This window comes from Seriola dumerili, unplaced genomic scaffold (assembly GCF_002260705.1).
Source record: "Seriola dumerili isolate Sdu_G_001 unplaced genomic scaffold, Sdu_1.0 BDQW01000409.1, whole genome shotgun sequence".
NCBI lineage: Eukaryota > Metazoa > Chordata > Actinopteri > Carangiformes > Carangidae > Seriola > Seriola dumerili.
In genome coordinates this window covers 1,304,259-1,324,428 of record NW_019174664.1, presented here as the reverse complement: position 1 = coordinate 1,324,428, position 20,170 = coordinate 1,304,259, and the positions used below count along the sequence as shown (strand labels likewise).

The following is a 20,170-nucleotide window of genomic DNA, read 5'->3' as shown; positions in this document are numbered from 1 at the left end:
TTCAGATTTTTCCAGATACAACTGACTGTCATTTCTTCACACTATAGGAAGTGACATCACATGTTGACAGCGTGGTTCAGGCACGCCTCCCTGGAAATAAGGAGAGGGGAGAGGCATGAGATAAACCATGGTAGATGCAGAGGCAGGCATTGGCTTGGCATGGCTGTGTGCAGCTCAGCACTGCGATCTACATCCATGAAGCTCCTTCCTGGACATTTGGATTCTCCCCCCACAGCCACTCAGGCTTGAAACGGTGCTGGATAGGGTTTAACATTGGAGCTGTGCTGTGTTTTCACAGCATGTTGCAGGGCACTGGGAGATAGAGAAGGAATAATAGCGGGGGGTGGGGGGGTGGGGGGGCAGCCTTACCACACACTTCAGCGATGTTCCGCGAGCTTCTCTCTCTCTCGTTTCAGACCGTCAGCCTTTTCTACATAGAGACCTGGGACTAATGGAGGGATGCAACGATGATACTCTTTGCTTGTCATGCTTGAATCACAGCTTCATATATCCTTTTGTGTCAGAGACCTTATTGCCTTTGTCTGTCACTGCTGCCAGATCAACTGTGGGGTAGCGTGGCGGACAGAGCCCCCTCCTCAACCCCCCTCTCCCTTGTCTGTGCCCCCGGCTTCTCATCACTCCCAGCTCGCTCGTGTCTATTTACCTCTCTTAAGCTACCCTCCCCTCTCTGTTAAGCTTCGTCTTTCTTGCTCTCCCGCTCCCTACTGCTTACTATCTCCCTCTCTTTGCTCTTTCAAAGCAGGCAGTCTGCTATTCTATCCGAGCAGCTTGCTTCATGTTCTCCTGGAAAACAGTTCTCGCCGCTGCTCTGCTGCCTCACAGTTCCTGAGCCGATTTTCATCTCCACAACTGCAGGATGTTCCTTCACGAGGATTGATCCCCATCCACCCCCTTTCACTTTCCCCTTCCCTTCCCTTGTCCTGATCTCCTACCCTCTGACCCTCACCCTCTTGTTCTCTACCCCCACCCACCTTCTCTTATTCACCCTGACCCCGAGCCTCTTTTCCACCTCATTCATTTCACCCCCTTGACCATGTTGCCATGTGTCTGCTGGCTCCAACCTATCCTCATCTTGCTGTCCTCTGTCTTATGGACCCGGGGGGAAAACTGCCCAGCAACCTGCCTGTGCCCAGATCCTCACACTGTGGACTGCAGCGGCCGTGGGCTGACCCGTCTACCCGATGAGATCCCCTTGGATGTGCGCAGGCTTTTGCTGGCTGACAACTGGATACCCCGCATCCCCTCAGACTTCCTGGTTCTGTACAGTGACTTGGTCTACCTGGACCTCCGGAACAACTCCCTTTCCCACATAGAGCCGGGGACACTCAGCACCTCCTCCAGGCTGGTGTTCCTGGACCTGGGCAGCAACAATCTGACTGAAATCCCTAAGGGGACGTTTGGGGAGTCCCGTAGCCTGATCAAACTACGACTGGGCAACAACCCATATCTGAGCATGGTGAGTGAGGATGCTTTCCTGGGCCTCACCTCTCTGAGAGAACTGGAACTGGAGCGTAATGCACTGTCTTCCCTAAAGGTGGGGGCACTGAGTCAGTTGCCCTCCCTGCGGGTGGTGAGGCTAGAGGGCAACCCCTGGGTATGCAATTGCAACTTTGCCAACCTGTTCACATGGCTGATGGAGAACAGTCACAAGCTTCCAAATGGTAAGTAGCAAGCATCTATGAAGCATTTACTTTCCATATGGTTGACCCAAATAAAGCCTATCTGAGCACAACATACAACAGTGCAATGGCAAATCCATTGCCATAACACTCCTCCAGTCTATTTATGTTTTCCCTGTAGGAGAGGGAACCCCCCCACCCCCCCCTCTCACTTGTTCTAATTTTGTCTGTTTCATTCTCCACCCCCATAGCTTATAATGTGTGAGACAGCGTGTGTAATATGAGACAATAGCAGTTGTTTGCAAGTGAAAACTACAAGGATGTTTTGTTTACATATTTGATTAATTTCAAATCTCAGAATAAGGCACTAACTCAAAATGCAGCATCGTCCAATATAGGAAAAGAAATTAATCAACTCACATTGAGAATTTTTGCCAGCAGTTTTTCTGGTTCCACATTTCAGCATGCATATAAACCAAGCTTTGACCTGTTTCTTGCGTGGTAGTCAGATCGATCAATTTGCGGCTTATATTTATATAATACTTATTTATATAATACTTGCCATTTGGTGGACAGTGTAATTCAACAATATTCTGAAGGATTTTGTTTCCTACACTAATGAAAGTCAAACCATTTCACATCTGTGTTTAATGCTCTGTCCATGTGAATTTTTAGGCCCATACTATAGACTCTGTCTACCACTGTGATTCAGCCTGGAGGGTTGAGTTAGATAACAGGGCTGAAGTTTTGGCGTGTTTGAGTGTGTGAGGCAATCTCAGTGTGTGCATACAGATTTGAGGAACAACACAAAGCACAGGGGGATCGCCATGTCCCTCTAGAATTATTATACTCTGGGTAAGATCTGGTTACTTGGACTTAAATGGCCCTGCAGCCAAAGCTACTGTCTCTTAATAGGGATTGCAATGTTTCCTGGATGAAACACAAAGCATTACAATTGCTCAAATCTCTGCTGATATCATTCAGTTTACAGCAGATATTATCCAAAACAACTGTCAGAAGCCATTTATTCCTGGACAAATCATCATAATTATGTTTTGTTCAGAGGGAACCATAAATGTTTTACTGAAGGTCAGTCATATGTTTATTAATGTCCTTACAAAAGGACACAGACAGCAGTTATCTCATAAGTGCAAGCCAGCACGTGGGAGCTGGGGAGGCAAAAATAAACAGATCTGACAGTTCAGCCACACATGACTAGTAACTCGTGCTGTTATCATATTCAGATCAGAGTGTGGATTTGACGTATTACATGATTCTGGCTTAATCTGAGAATTTAATATGAATGTGGCTCACAGTGTTTTGTCATGTGCCCGAGGATGAACAAGGTATATTTTACAGGCATTATTCCATTTATAATACAGTACATCATGTTCAGGTACAGGGTGTTGTATAAAGGTGCACAGATAAGGACTGGAAACATCCATTTCTGTCACTGTTCCAAGGTTGTTTCGGGTGTGAATCAAAGCAGTGCCCCAAATGTTCTCACTCAAGATATGATGTTTTTGAGATGTGAGATAGGATTATAAACAAACTACATGAAACTGATTAGACGTCAAAGCCTTTTCATATGGATATCCTGATGTGTCGTATTGTAATTATCCTATAGATTTCATGACAAATTTACTATTTTTCTATTTGAAAATTAAAGTGGAAATCTCCTAATTGTGATCTGGCTGGGAAAAAACTTTAAATCAGTTGCCCTAAAATAACTGGCTGACTGTTGCAAACTGCTGACTCCTCACAAAAACAAACCCCCAATATACAGTACATTTAGGCCACGGTGTACTGTGCTCTTCATACTGTTTTTGCTTTCCCTCTGGTCCTTACTGCATTTGCCCCAAAAAAACAGAAGTTGGGGCCTGTGAAGAGCCGAAGTTGATAAACTGGAGAGAATACCTAATTCCCCCTGGTACGAGGCTGCAAATGCATTAATCACAGGGTCTAAGTTGTTGTCAACTGCGAGGCATAATGAATTGCATCAGCAGTGCTGGCCAGGCAGACATCAACAACAAAGAAAATGCCAAAGGCCCGGCCAAGCTCCTGGCATGGCTGCCAACTGGCCCCGGAGTATACACACTCTCAGACTGAGCTAGTAATGCATATCTCACCTCATATGCAGCTCTTACATCCCCATCAGTGGGTGTTTGCTCATGACCCCAGAGAAGGGTCCACTGGCTTGGACAGCGAACACACACACACACACACATGTGTGTGCTCATTTGTATGGAATATATCCAGTGGTCTACATTGGGTCTTTTGTATTATTTTATCTTTTCTTTGTCCAATAAAAGGTGTCTGAGATGTACTTTTTTTGTAATGCTAATAATAGTGGAAGATTGGATGTCAAATAACATTTTAGCAAAAGGAATAACAATTATTTTAAATCCCTGGCTCTTCTCTTCTTAGGCAATGCAAATGAGTTCTCTAACAGGTCAGTGAGGACAAAAAGTAGTTTCACTGAACTAATAATGTCCTCCAAAACGAGTCTTTGTCTTTCTCTGTGTATAATTTAGTTTTTGTTTTTCTTGCTGCAACACTTAAAATGAAATGTGACACACACGGCTAGAAGTGGTTGCATTTGTTGAGCTTTAAAGGAAAATTGTACTCCACCAATGACAGAATGCTTTACTAATCAGTCACCTTATCAAAATCTAAGTGGTGCTTGGCTCACACAGCTGGAGCTGCCAGTTTAGACATTTGACCATTGTTTGCTGTTTCATGAACTTGCTGCGAGTACAGTTGTGTCACACCGACTCTCTGTGGATATCAAATCTACTGTTGAGCAAACACAAACTAGCAGGGAGGCGTGTAGCGAGTTGGATTTACAAACACGGCCGGTCCACACATGCAGGCATCACACTGCCAGACCTAATTAATGTAATGACTGAGCTCTCGATCACGGAAAAATGCAATGACCTATTCTCTGCAATGCCATATTAGAAGTGGTTACGCAATAACAGATGGACACTCATTAGTGAATGAGGTTGACATGATAAGCTTTTCAATATATATCATCTCTTACAGCCATCATCAGTGTGGGTGTTTCAACTTAATATCTCATTCATTATAGAGAAAACCAATTATAGTGACAGGAATTACTCTTTAAACTGTACATGAGCGTGTGCTTTCAATCTGTGTGGGTGTTGCATGCTCGTGTATTTCATCATACATCAAATGTTAAAGAACAAACAAAAAAATAATACTGTGTGACCTCCACACTACATGATGTTTCTAATACTTACTCTATAAGCAGTGTTCAAACACATAATGACAAAATTCAGTATACTCAAAGATGCACAAAGGAAATGGAGGAGCTGCACACAGGTGAAAAGAAAATATGGTGAGAGGCTCCAGAGACATCAGAAAATAAAAGTAAAGTATCAAATCTTGAACAAATGTTTTCCTGTGTTCACACCACTCACCTGTTGTCACATATTGTGTACAAATATTCTCCCGTTAGCACAAAATGGTGAATTCATCTAGCCTATAAGTATAAGAACAGCACATATTAGAGATTGGCTTCAGTTTCAAACCATCATCAGGATGCCATAGCCCTATAAAGTGGTGTTTTACTGATTGAACTTAAACACACATCAATATTCAGCAAACTAAAATATGCTACCAGCAGAATAATTGAACAGAAATTTAATATGATTTAAAAAACTGACAATAGATCATGACATAAATGCACTTCTATTAATAAGGAGTCATCCTGAGATCTCTATGGTTCCCTCTGTGGTGGCCTGCATAATGTAGCAGCTGCGGAGCCCATGCCGTAAACCCAATTCCCATTCCATTTTTCACATCTTGATTTCCCCTGTGATTTTTTTCGAGTTCACAAAGCAGCACACTTTTCTGTTTGCATAACTTTGATTACTGCAGGTCAGCATGATGAGTGGGTGGAAGATGCAGCAAATTCTGGACTTTTTTTTTTTTTGGATAGAAAAACAGATCCCTTTCCTCTTGGCTGTGTTTTGTTTCCTATGTGCACCACAAGATATAATTCTTTCATAACTAAATCTGACTCTCAGATTGACAGAACATGCAGTCAAGTGTTAATTTTGCTGCAAAGTGTTTGAACAAACACACGTGTAACTGTTTCCATCCTCCTGCATTTGTTTTTTGTTGCCATTTCTCTGTTTTTTAAGCCACCAATTAGGTTCATGAATGTTTTAATGGAGGGATGAGTGTAAACATGATCCACTGCTGTCTCCAGTGCTCTTGGGTTAAGGATGAACAAAGGCCATGTATAATTCAGAGTGACACAGTTCTACGGCACATTGGCCAGGGTAATTGGAGCCAGAGCTGCCTACAGGGCAGGGCAGGCCAACTTCCATGAGAGACTGAGGCTGCGGCTCGTTGTGGCATTGCTATCAACACTAGTCGTGACCTGAAGAGTTTCACTACAAAGTAGCAGTTCATGTGACAGGGTCAGAGTCTGAATTTTCCTTCACAGCCTATCAAGTTGCTCCCCAGAGACTTGTTAGTACACTGCGCACAATCAGCTCTGAAAATATGATGCCGTTGACCGGTGCTACGTAGCACACACACTTGATGCCCCACATGACATTACTTGCTATATTTTACTGCTCATGGGTATGTGATGAGAAAAAATCTATCTCATTAACACAGGCTGACAGCTTCTTTTATCTTGGCCTAATTTGATGTTTATTTAAAGTTGGGATGTGAGTGAGACAGTGCTGGCAAGGGAAAGCAGAGTGTGAAAAGGTGGACAGAATTACACAGTGTGACAGCATCAGCTGCTGCATGTACAGAAGCAGAAAGGGATAATCTTCCAGAGTCAGAAATAAAAGGTGAAAAGCCAAAAGCTTTATTTCACTGGCAGTGTGCAGCACTGTGCATGATGGATACTACCCTTTGTGCCTGTGTGTGGTCGAGTGTGAAGCAGAAACTGCTAAGACCTGCGTATTTAGCTGTCTCATCATAATGAAATATGACAGTAGACAAACTGTGAAAAAGGCATCTGATAGCTTTCACCTTTCTTTTGTATTTAAGCAAAATTCTGTGAGTGCTTTTGTCCTTTTGTGCTGAGACATTTTGAATATGCCCACGGTGGAGTGATGTCACTGAGTCTCCATGCAAAAGGAATCCCCTCCTGAATGATTCACCCTCGCCCCACTGTCACATGAATGCTTGTCATTTAGTGCAGTCATTTCACACATTCTCCACTCTGCTCCTCTCCCAACTCCTACTCTTGAGCTTTTCTTATATGAATCGCTCGCCATTTTTCCTCACACTCTGTTTCTGTGATTGCAACTGAATAATTCTTCAATCTCTGTAATTATGTCTGCCTGCTTCTTTTTACATCTACTGAGTATTGGATTTGAGTGGCACATTCATCTCATTTAATAAAGTAGGGAAGGGACAGTTTTGTGAGTCATTACCACAAATGGATTATTTGGAGGTGGAGTGTATTGACGCCGGTCATTTGGGAGCAAGTGAGGACTTGAGCATGAATGCCAACTCCTGCAGGAGTCTGCAGATGTGAGATTTTGGTGATTTTTATCCTTTGCTATTGGTGCAGAGATCAATCTGGACAGACAGTGTGGTGTCGAGGGAGGTAGGAGAAACAAGCCTCCGATATCAGTCTGTCGCAGCTAGGTAGATCAATCACGGCTCAGACAGCAGATAGCCAATCCCCTTGGCTGGCTGTAATCCTAAATGTAATCCATCAACTGTCCACGCCAGGAATGTTACATAGCTGTGTGGGCCGACATACCTGATGGTGTAAGGGCATAATTTGTGTTACATTATTGCACAGTACCCTGCTCCAGCCACACTCTTTGGGATCATAGTGGTGTTTGGGGTCATTTATCAACTGTATCATCTTACCCATTTACAAAGCTGATACTGACCCACTGTTGGTTTTTATTAAAAACGGCTCCTCAATTAATCATGACATCCATTGAGATAAAAAAAGGAAACCTTTAATACTTTTTTCTTACTAATTTCTTCTGATATGTTCGTCCAGTGACTGTTTAAGGTTTCCTCTGCCACAGTAAGCGTGGGGAGGCTATGATTAATTAAAATTCACAGTTCACAGGGTGGAGAGATACCCTTTTCATACAGAAAACCTCCTAGACTTATGAAAGCATATGTTCAACATGCATTTGACCCATTCATATAATCAATGTGCATCAAATCCCAGTCTGCAACTGTGTTTCCATACAGCTCAATTGAATTACATCGAATAAGATAGGTCCCAAATTAGGTTACAGGTATAAGCATCAAACAAAGTTTCTCTTCCACACTCCTTTATCCTGTAAACGACGGTCAACTGTCTCTGTCCTTCTTAATCTGGCTCTTTCTTTGCATAGTACCTCTTTTCAAAATCATAATGCATCAATGCTTTAATATAAGTTTAATGATAAGCTCTCATGCTTATAGGCTGTTTGTTTAAATAGGCAGCAGGCAGGTATTGAATCAAAGAGGTGGCTGTCAAAAGTCCAAGACGGCTGGCACCAAGGTAGGAAGGAAGGAAACGTGGGCAACGTGAGCATTTCAGCAAGTAAACAGCATTTGCATGTTCACTAGCTCTGTTCTGATCATGATAAATGTGATAAAGCTGCAACTCCTGCGGGCGCCATGTGTTCACCAGGATAATTTCAGTCTCAGCTGTTATTAATCAAGCATCTAGGACAGGCAAGACCAGACAGAGCAGTCTCAAAGGCAAAGGCTAAGTCTCTGAGGTGATGGGTTACTTTGCCACGCAATAAGTGCACTGTGAATATGACTATGCTGCATTTATCTTAGGCACAAACACACAGGACAGGCTCTTCAATATATTGGATATATTTTCAGATGTAGGCTATTCAAAGTCTTTGTCTTTAGTCAAGTGTGCGACAGTGATACTAAACGTCAGTGCATTCTGTCTGTGTCTGCCACTTTGTCAATACTCTCTTTGCACCATTTATTTCCTGTCTCCACTGCACATGTGTTATCATTTAACAGTCAGTCACTTATCAGAGGGGCTCGAGCACATCACTGGGACTACCTCGTATGGCTGCCATTAGAATGAGATCTCATTAGAATGAATCTTTACTAATTTCACAAGAGGGTATTATTATGCATGATTATATAATCCAAGGTCAAACCACTGCCATTCACAACATGCTGTGAGAGATGTTGGAAATGTTACAGTGAAAAAAACAAAACAAAACAAAACAAACAGAGAAGAAAAAAAAAACCTCTCCTCTCTAAAAGCCCTGCTGAGTCGAACTGTAATTTGGAAAAAGAACTGATGCTTCTAAAGTGTGAGCCATATGGCTAGTTACACAACACAATTCTTAGAATATCAGATTTTTTTTTAAAACATAGAACAAAAACCCAACAAAACATTTTCAGCTCTTAATTGCTACAGAGACAGAAGTGCACAACACATTCAGGGATGGTTAATCAACTCTTAGTCCAGCAGAAGACTGTACCGTGTTCCTCAGACACTTTGAGTGAGCAGTTTCTTCACATGCAGTATAGGCTATGACTTTGTTTTGATCTCTGATTCCCCTAACATAAGGTAGACATGCCTTGGAATAATCCTGCCAGGAACCACTATGCTCTTCTCTGGCTCGACCACGATTGTTGGTATTGGCTCCTCGTCAGTTTGGATCCTCTTTCTTGATGCTGGGTTTGCTTCTGACTCACTTGATCTGATACGGATCCAAGTTTACTTGAGATTTCTGGAGGAGCTTGTCCAGTAAGCACTTGGATGGTTGGTTGTGGTAATGGTCTGCATGTATGTCGTGCTAGTAAAGTACCCTTGAGAAAAAGTTGTACCCACTGAGCCTTAAATTATACTTCAAAAACAAAATGACTAAAGCAGGACATAACATTTCCATGTAGGAACAATAAAGTTTAAAGGATAATGGTAACATTTTTCTTATTGTCAACAAATCCTGTGAAAAGATCAACACCAACGCGAAATTGTTCCTACAGTTCGATGTATAGCCAAAGTCTGATGTAGCTTAATCCTACATGTCATTGACATCCACTGGTATCTAGCACTTACATGACTGACTGATGACAATGTTGCTGCCTGACGAAAAACATTTTATTTTGACTCGATCCCAGATGTGTTATCCTATAGTGCCACAAATGGTCTCCATAGAGCAACAAATGTGTATGAATCCGCAGTGGAAAATAGACCCCAACAATTGCACCATTCACTGTTTGCTAAAAAATTGCCCTGACATTTTAGGGAATTATTTTTCTTTTAATGAACTATTTTTATATTTGAGAATTAGATGTTAACTTAAAAAATTAATGAATATAGATTTTCGGTTCCCAAGGCTGACTGATGCTGTTAGTCAAACAAATGAACTTGTTATATTTGTCATAAGTCTTTAAGGAGTTAAATCTCAATAGGAGGGAGAGGCCATCTATCACCATCATATTACTGCTACTTCCCCCGCTACTGTGTCATTATGGAGAGAGCTATACCACAAGACAGGAAGGTGCTACATGCAAAAAAAAAAAAATGGTAGTAAATAAAAAAACATCAGAACAATTTCATCTCCAGTGAAAATATTTTTTCACTATGTTTACATTAGTTTATTGTAAAAGCTTTTGGTTACACAGACCTCCATCAGAGGTGTGAGTCTACTGTACAGGCAGAATCTTTTCAAAAAATCCAACTATGTAACTATTGTATGTGTTAAAATGACAACATCAAAAAAAAAAACCTACAATAGCACATATTTAATATGAGATTAAATCTTAACCATAGTGTCTAAATGCTTTCTTTCCATCCTGTAATTTTGGCATTTTGATGTGTGTGTAATATCTTGTGTCCTCCACTAATTGAACGTTAAAGGAAATGTGAGAATCAGGATCTTGTAATGAGGGATTAGTGTCACTAAGTTTTATCAAGCTCTTGAAGAGTTCAGTTACAAACCTAATTAATACTGTAGAGAGTCAATCAGAGGAGCATGGAAACCAATTCCATGCCATCACTAATTTCCATTGTTTCTTTTTTCCATTGTCACTTAACACTTTTGAAGCTGTTTCAGGATATTCTCTTTACAGTTATTTGTACATATATAACAAAGTTTTAAATTATTTCCTTATTATTTCAGTTATAAGTTGAGTTTTGAAGTTTAATTTATATTCACATTGCTCTAAGAACTGGGATATTTAATGAAATACCTGCAGAAATGATAGATAGATAGTCTGAAATAGGGTAGTTTGATGAATGAACATAATTGTAGCCAGCCATAAGAGAAGCTATTCAGTTGTATTAGAGAAAAGCATGCTGCAAATTATGCTGACTGTTGAGCTAAGTCCCAGAATTGATGTACTGCCAAGTATCTGCATTTGCATGTGCAGTATCTGTGGAAAGTAGCCACCCACATTGGAAGGCTTCATTTCTTCCCACCTATAAGCTAAAATCCACATCAATATGTCTACTTTTTCTTAAAGCATCGCAGATGTGAAGGTAACTTAGTGTATAGATTATCATCTTAAGTGTTTTCAGTGTCAGGTCCGTGAAAGTGAACAACACCATCTGCTCTAGCCTGGTTGGAACAGCAATGCCAGTGTATAATTTGCACTTTTATCAAGTTAAAGTTTAAAACACGTAAAACAGGTTGAATGACTGAGTCCGTGAAAGTGAACAACACCATCTGCTCTAATTTCAGTAACAGTGGCCAGTCTTTAACATATACATGATAAAAAACTGACCCTGATGACCCAGTGTCGATCTCAAAGAAGAATTGTACCCCTGAAATCCAATAAGCCACCGTCAATGTCCTTTTCCATTGAAGTGATGTCTGAACAATAAACAGTGTGAAAGTGACTGAGACACACGCACACGCACACACACAGTGCAGCACTCACTGATTCATCATGCTTTCATCCTGAGATGAGTTTGGTCAAGGTGCCCCTGTCTCAGACGGTGTCCTCTACTGATGCATCAGTAAATGTCTGGGATGGAACTGGGAGTCATATTTAATGAGGAAGTGTATTATTTGCCTTTTGTAGCTGGCAGCTAAAATGACAATGATTTAAACTGATGTTTATTTCATTCTCCAGTCTTGTTATCAGAGGCACAGACATACACTGCTACACTGCACTACAAATTACATTACCTTAAGACAAAAATAAAGCCTCTCTAACGAAACACATGAATAATGGGAAATGTACTGCAGATATTAAGTTAGCAGTAGACTGTACATTTAGAGTATCACTCTGCTTTACAGTTTCTTAGTATTTCGACTTTATTCCCACAGTGAAGCTACAGTCTGTGGGTGGGTGTACAGTATACACAGTGCAACTTCATCTTATAAGTGACGACTTCTGATCAACCTTACACTTATTAAATCAGCTCCCACTGCACCGACCTATTGAATACAGATCTTTTACAACACAACACTGTTGGAATTAAACGGCCGCGTACAAACAAGACACCTCAAAGCATGCACTCGATTCTCTGATCATTTCAGTCCCTTGAGCAAGTTTGAGCTGGCTCTAAAGGCTGGGTTATTCTAGAAAAGAAATGGTTCATACAGTGTGTTGTTCATGTGTGTGTGTATAGCTGATTTGAAATGGGACACTTTTGAAGAGAGTGGGGGAGGGGGGCATGATATTGTTGAGTGGGGGATAACTGTGCCCATTTTCGGACAGGCTCTCCAGGAAGACGTTCATAGTGTTGCACTCGAATGAGAGAGAAGTTTATACCAAGCGTACTTTTTCATCTATGCACGGCTGCCCAGTCACAACAGGAAGTGGGTGTGGATGTCAGATCGTTGCTTTCAGATGGTCAGACACAGCCCCAGCTAATCTGACGCTGTGGTCAAAAGGGGGAGCTGTCCAACAAACAGTTCTGATGGAGAACACTGTCCCCTTAATGGGAGAATATGCATCATGTTCAATCTTGAACCTTTTGGGAATCAGTGAAATAGTAAACGAGGTCTTGTGTTTATATGGTGTTTACATTGCACTGTATTAAGACACAGCTGTACTGTGGGCTTGTGCTTGTACATGATGTCATTTCTGAATGGCTGCCAGGTGAATTAATTTGTCTAAAAGTCCATAAATGTTACATAATTCACTGCAACATTGGGTTAGTAAATCTGTGTAATCTTGTTTTCGTGTTTCGGTGCAGGAGTGGAAGGCATGGAGTGCTCCCTCCCCATGGACGGCAGACGTGTATCCCTGACCCAGCTCTCAAAGGACAGCTTCCGTGAGTGCCAGGCCACTCTGACTCTAACGGACCTGCTCATCATCATTTTCTCTGGCATCTCAGTGTCTGTGGTGGCCATCATGACAAGCTTCTTCCTGGCTTCAACTGTTCATTGCTTCCAGCGCTGGAGTAAAGGCACCAAAGGGGATGAGGAGGAGAGTGAAGAGTGATCAGAACTTTACTTTTTATGGGCCCGCATTGAATGGGTGCTTCAAACAAATGAAGGGACACCGCAGACTGTGTGTGCTACATGTGACAAGTTTCATGCTGCTCATGGTGAATTTGCAGGACTGTTTAATGGTAGGATGTTGCCCTGGTGCGGTTGCAGATGTTGTCTTTGCACATGGACAATATGGTAACAAAGGACGTTCCCAAGGAATGAGCCAAAGTCCCAATACAAATTAGTGAGTGTCCATTTCCACTCGCAAAATGATATAGAGTTCATATTTTTGGGTGCGAGAGCATGTGGTCATATTTTATGGCTACTGGTTCTTGGCTCAGTGTTATAAACCTACACAAATCCAGTATGCTATTATGAACGAGAAATAGATTTAAAGAAAAGAAGTGTTGCTGCAGTGCTCGCACTGCTGTCGCATTAGTCTTAGACAAGCCAATAATTTAAATAACGTCCAATCACACGGACGTCCAGCTGTGGAGTCTGAATCCTGTAAAGTGACATCAAAGTTAGCACGGACTTTTAGATGATTTTCATTGGGGTTTTATCTGTGTAGGGCAGAATACTTGATCTCGATCCCATAAAAAAAAAAAAAAAAAAAAAAGGATGTCATACCGACCAGTGACCTCAGTATTTAACTGCCTATACCATGATATGCTGGCATATCCTGCCATTTACAATGTCTCTTTTGGACAGCCTCATTTACCAAGATACAAAAGTGGTTCACAAGCACCAGAGAAGGCAAATTCTGTTGTTCCTCCTGCATTTAAAACGAGACAGTGACAAAGGTGTCCGTCAAATAGAAAAGATTTTGGTCAGTGATGAGACGTTTGATTGGTGATGTACCTTAGGCAGGTCGAGATGGGTCTACACGTTCTTTCAGCAGTATATTCATTATATAATCACAAACGTATGTACAAAAAGAAAACAATGTACAGTCAGACAAATATATAAATCAAGAGGATATACTGTATGTTCCTTAGATTGATAACTGTGAACAGTGTAGAAAGAAATTCAATTAGTCATTAAATAGTTGCAATATAATCTTGAAAATTATGGCAAATACGGTATTAAAATAGAATCTATGTAGAACCTGTGTCAAACAATGCACTTTAAATGGTGAACATAATTTTGGCAAGCCCCTAATTACACCATGTAGACTGGTTTTGTTATCATCTGCCAAAGATTAGGTTATGGTGAGGGAGAGATTTCATATAAGGACTTTGGTGTGGATGAAGTTTTACTTAGTGAGGTAGTGGTAGCTCCTAAATAGAAGGCAGCACTATAGCCAAATCACACTCTGTATACGCATATTGTACTCAGTCAAGCAGTTATGGTCTCCAAAGCTTTACATTTTCTTCTGGTCTGTCTATGACTGAACCAGCTGTCTTACTTGGCTTCATACAGGGCAGTCTTTAACCTCTATTTTAGCAGGAAGGTCATTTCAGAATGGGTAGAACTGTACAAGGGTGGCGAGCAAGAGGTTAGTTTCTTGAGGAATAAATAGATGTCTATTGTTGTGTTTTAAGATTTACCAGAATATATACATCATGGAGCTCAGCTTATTGCCCTTTTACTAAAGATCTTCCAGCATCTTGTAGTAAAGCTTCTGATCTGATATACCCTGGAGAAGTCTCATATCAAAACTCTCACTGTATCAGCGTCTGCATTCACGAGAACGACAGTACAGTACCTCTAAATAAAGCAGTGCCCTAAATTTTATGGGTTTCTGTTTGTTATTTGCATCCTGTACATTTAAATCCTCCATGACTAGGATTTGGAATGCACAAAGCCGGACTCTTTATATTTCCTTTTTCCCCAAAGCTAAGGTATGTTGCATCGCTTCTCACATTCTTGTAAGGCATGAATAATTCAACGAAATTGAGACGTGAAGCAGAAAGAATGTCAAGCCTCTAAACGCAAAAACAGAGGACAGAAAAAGAGCCATGAACAAATAGAGCCATCGTTTCTGCGTGCTTGACAAAAGATAAAAAGGAATTCAAAATGTCCCGTTAGAACATGTCAGAACTCTGAATGTGCTGTGTTTTGAAGCACATTTTGCAGAAATGACAATAAATAAATGTGGCCTTATTTATTTTGCATTATTTTTCACTAGTATAAGTCAGTCATCAATAAAAGCACAAAGATTTCACATGAAACTAATCCTAGGACACTTTAAAGGATGCGTTACATTCATATGTTGGTACCAGCCTGTGTTGTCACAGTATGTTTTCATTAATGTGTTTTGTCACATGTTGTGCTGAAAGTGCCACATCTGGATTTGTACTGTATAGATGTTGTGTATTTGCCAGAATTCAAATCATATGGGACACTTAGAAGACATACGCCCACTGGAAATTCATATTCATTTACTGTATAACAGCCAACTGACCTTTCTCTAAACCCCTCCCCTGAACAGTAATTGCCCAATCATAGCTTAGTAACTGTAACTAGGCACAAGCTTTGAATTTCTACGATTCCATTCTAACATCAGACAGGCCTAAAGGGGAATGCCACTGAATTTCATATCTGAACTCTGTCATTCCTGCTTCTTATGACACTTTGGTCAATAATTGTGAAGTACACCTAAAACTTTATCGCTCATTGCCAGAGTAAAGCTGCCCACGGGTGAGAGAATGAGAGTGTGGACATTTAGGAGCTCAGCTCCCAGTGAAAAGTATGAAACCATTTTGATTTTGTATGAGCGAGTGTCCAGTTATTGGCGTGAGAAGAGCGTTCATGTTCAGAAAACAAACATTTGGCTGCCTAACGCTGCAAGAATAGCTAATGTGGATTAATTCGACTGAGTGGTTTTTGGATGAGAAACTGTTTTTCTTTCTTAACCGCTATCTGGAGGTGCAGACCTGAATCAAGGAATCAGAGGGAGAGTTTTGATACATATCATTATCATTTCCAACTACTGTGTAGTTACTGTATATTAACAAATTATTATGTTAGCTTAGCTGTTAGCTTGACGCATATGTTAGCATGACATTTTCCTTTCTCTTACTCATTTTATTAAGTAACAAATATCAGCACATTAGAGCATGCACTGTTGAGTTACCTACGGTACAAAGTTCAGATTCATGTCTATTTTTCTATTAAACCTTTCAGAATGAAACATTTATTTACTCTGTTGGTCCCCAAAGTAATTTAGTAATTACTTTTGTTGTTTTGGTTTTTTTTGGCATCGCGCAACCTCGAAAGCAGAAACACCGGTGGCTGCTTTCCTACTGTTTGTTTTGACATTGCTTCAAATACCAAAATCCATGTTATGTTTTGTCAGATAAATGTCAGAATGGCTCAATTCTAAATGAGGTGACAGAGGAGAGTGTGATGTTGCTGCAGCTAAATGCATTTCCAAATGTCAAACAGACACTGTCAAACAGACCATATGTGTAGCTGTAAATTGATGTTTGGTAAAATAAAATAAAATAAAATCCTTTTTTCTGTCATTTGGTCTGTATATGTTAAGAATGTGTATATTAATGTGGAAATACAGATAAAGAAGCAGGGTAATCATTTGTTATGAAAGCAATATACAGTATGTCAACATACATACAGTGTACCTGTGATACAGACTCAACCTGCACAGGCCAAGTTATAATACAGTATTCAAGGTTGACAGTCAGTGATATTTCCCTTTATTCAAATGCTGTCTTGCATGCAGAAAATGTGAAAACAGTAGCAGAGTCATTCTTAGCAAATCGATATCTATCTCAAAAGTGTTAATAATGACTCAATGATGTGAATCTCTTCCCCTCATTTCCCGGAGATGACAGATTTTAGTCTTGTCACAGCAGCAAATGATAGAGGCTCATCTGTAAACACGGCACAGTGTGTTATTTCACACAGCACTGTTATCACACTGCAGGTATGCAAATGGCTGAACTATTTTTGGAAAGGGTGTTAGAGAAATTAGAGATTTAGAAGGAAAAAAAAAATCAAATACCATCCGCTTGCATAACAAGTATCCAGCCTGCTGGTGGACAATTTCTTTCATTCAGAGCCGTAAGCATTTGGACAATCTGTGTGCAACATGATGAAAGGATAACCAAGTCAGACGAAAACAAATTGACATGCAATGCAATCTCATCCTAGCAAGGCATTTGTCCTGCTTGTCTCCAATGTCCTTTTTTTTTTTTGCAGTATCAAGTTCTGTACCTTGTATGAGTTACTTCTTTTTGTAGATGTGTGTTTCTTTTTCTATCCCTCATGCTGATTAATTTCTCCACATTTTTCTCAGCATGTGCCTTTGTTAGGTTCTATTATGAGACTACAAGAGGTGGTCGAACATGATAGCTTGCTGTTCTGAAGAAAAAGAAGTCAAAGAAGCATAGGATGAAAACAACTCTCCCCCTCGGGGAATGTAACGTTGGCTAGAGAGAAAGCAGAGTCACGGCACACACCAGAGAGCAATGATTACAGAATCATTTATGGAGATATTTGCGATATCAAAAACAGGCATTGCCACATTGGATGGAGAAAGACTTGCACATAATACATTTGTGCACCACTGAAAAGAGGCCTGTGAGGGTGGTGGTCGTGATGAGGATTCTCCTGCAACCATTTACCTCATTTGGTTGTCATGGCTACACAGCCGGAGGCCCGAGCTCTTGGACGCCGAGGCGGGAGCAGAGAGAGGGAGGGATGCTGGGAAGCATGGCCCTCAGTGTGGCTGCCTCGTCTCTCTTTCCATGCATCAACTAACTGGACCTGGCATTTAAAAAAAAAAAAATGTCCATAGCACTGTGAACCAATCTGTGACTTTCACATCCCTCCTCCCTTTTTGATTTGTCTGCAAAAGACATTGTGATAGGTTAGATAAGGATATCCTTCATGACATCCACATCATTAATGGAGTCTGTGTAATGCCATTACACAGAGGATGGTTATTTGCTTCTGCTGAGCTTGTGTGATTGAAAAACAATATTGCCACAGGTGTAATTGATTGTAGCAGCATCTTAGATGTAGCCAAATATGCTGAGAGAAAGTAAATATTTTAAAGGCTCTATATTGGGTTAGGGTTAGGGTCAAAGCAGTCACCGCCCTCAGCTATGTCCCAAGCCCAACCCACCTGGACCCACCATCCAACCTTGCAGGATTTGGTTTCTCTGAGTGTCTACCTGAAATGTGCTCTTTTTTTATTTGATCACTCTAAAAACAGTCAGCCAATCAGAAGAGAGGCTCAGAGCCTCCTCTCTTCTGATTGGCTCACTGACCTGTTGTTACTAGAGCTCCAGAGAGAAGCCTGAGAGAGGAGATGTAAAACTACATTGAGATGATTTTTGGTGCTTAAAACCACAAATATATTTTCTTATGGATATCAAAACTTCAAATAAAAAACAGGAAAAGTGTAAAATATGGGACCTTTAACCAACTCTAATAAACTGTAAATAATGATCACATGAAGATTTTTGTACCAGAAGTCCAAAGAACAGACAAACACAAAAAGGTTTACCTGCATAAAGTGACTACAGCACAAGATTTAAGATTTCTCAAAAAAAAAAAATCCATTAGAGTGAACTTACTATACATCAGTTTAGATATTATAGTGCATTCTGTCAGACACTGAGCCGAGACCATCAGGTAATAAATGATTAGATGAATGAAAGGGTTGAATTGTGTTTTGGAAAAGAAGCATTTATTTATTTATTTGTTTACCAAGTGTCTCTGATTACTGTCTGTTCCTGACCTACAAAGACAGGAAGCGAGCAGGACTGAGAGGAAAGTAAGCCAACCCTCAGAGAGGAAGCTTTGAATGAATAATGGCCTGGTGGTTTACAGAGGGATTAGGGTTTGGGGAGGAGTGGGCAGCAGGGGGTCAGGTTGCAAAGTTCAAAAAGGAGCCACACCTGATGCTTCTCTGTGTCTGTGTCACTGACAGGCAGAATGATTCAGAGAAGTGCTGATTTTGTGGAGGCGTTGGTGAGATGGCTGGGGTTAAAGCCGAGGTTGGGGTGTCTTCATTCATAGAGTGAGAAATTCTATTCTCACGGCACCCTCTTCCACCCGTTTCTGGCAAACAGCTTCTTCCTCTTTCTTGTGAGGTGAATTTCTGCTATGTTTTTTGTCAGAAAACACTGACCTGTGATGATTCATTTGGGGGCTTTCACTGTATTAGCAATTGCTGGTTGTCTGATATGAAAGGGATTTAATTTTGCAATAATTCGTGGACTCACAAGAGGCAGATTAAAGAGAAAGAATGGTCAAAATCAAAGCAGCAGAGGCTGAAATATCCTTTAATCCCCTGATGATGTCATCTGGGTTATTTTTTTCAAACTTTAGAAAGCTCCCTCCAGAGCAACAGATGATATTATACAACAGGCTGAGTAGTAGTGCTCTTGATGAGTGAACTGAACTTTATTTGTAAAATTGGCAAAGTCTGCCCTTTAACATCCAGCTCCATTAAATTAATGAGTATTGTATGAAAATTTCTGATTTTGGCATCAGACATTCAGTGGATGTTGCTATTGTTTTTAGCCACTACAGTTGTTCTTTGTCATCTGACTTCAAATGCTGCAGTTCTCACCAACCCAGATGTACAGAATAAATGTAAATATCCATAAATGTGACCAAACATCTCCAGACAGGCTCTTTATGGATGCACTCCCACAGTTGTTTCATCTTTATCTGTGTGCCTGAGATCGTGCCAGGAAACTCCACAGCAGAATGAAGATGCACATTCGCCACCGCCTGGTCACATTTTTTTGGCAGCGGCGTTGAAATATCATTCAAAGCGGGGAGGGCAGAGAGGTGAATCGGGGACACCGCAGCCGTGGGCAGCCATGAGCATCAATGCATGCTTCTGGCAAACTGCTCATCCACTGCATCAGAACACAAGCTGGCAGGCTGGCGGAGTCAATTACCCTCAAATAGTATTTTTCATGTACAGGAAAAACCATATAGCCTATGTCTGAAGATGGACTTTGAAGCAAGCGTAATGAAATGAGTGATGAAAGTCACAAAATCTGCCTCGGTCATCAGAAAGTTCTTTCATGCACCATCATTCAGATCACGCTTGAGTTAATGTATGTCACAAGTCCCTATCTGATTGGTTATTTGCAGTGATTTATGTTGTATTACTGGGGGAGAAAAAGGCATTAGTATCCAGTTACTGTCCTTATAGTCAGCAGA

General features: G+C 40.9%; 1 protein-coding gene across 1 annotated transcript; it reads left to right on the top strand.

The window, feature by feature from the left end:
* Positions 1–787: 787 nt before the first annotated feature.
* Positions 788–13,545, top strand: lrrc38 (leucine rich repeat containing 38). Its single transcript, XM_022761450.1, has 2 exons — positions 788–1,682; positions 12,781–13,545. Exons 1-2 carry the CDS (start codon positions 1,055–1,057, stop codon positions 13,026–13,028), a joined length of 876 nt encoding a protein of 291 aa, XP_022617171.1. The 5' UTR covers positions 788–1,054; the 3' UTR covers positions 13,029–13,545.
* Positions 13,546–20,170: the final 6,625 nt, after the last annotated feature.

What these genes read in the sequence shown, in the direction of transcription:
- lrrc38 (XM_022761450.1), top strand. Translation starts at nt 1,055, where the DNA reads ATGTTGCCATGTGTCTGCTGGCTCCAACCTATCCTCATCTTGCTGTCC. An exon ending in CAGTCACAAGCTTCCAAATG is followed by an intron (nt 1,683 to 12,780) that starts GTAAGTAGCAAG and finishes GTTTCGGTGCAG; the next exon opens with GAGTGGAAGGCATGGAGTGC.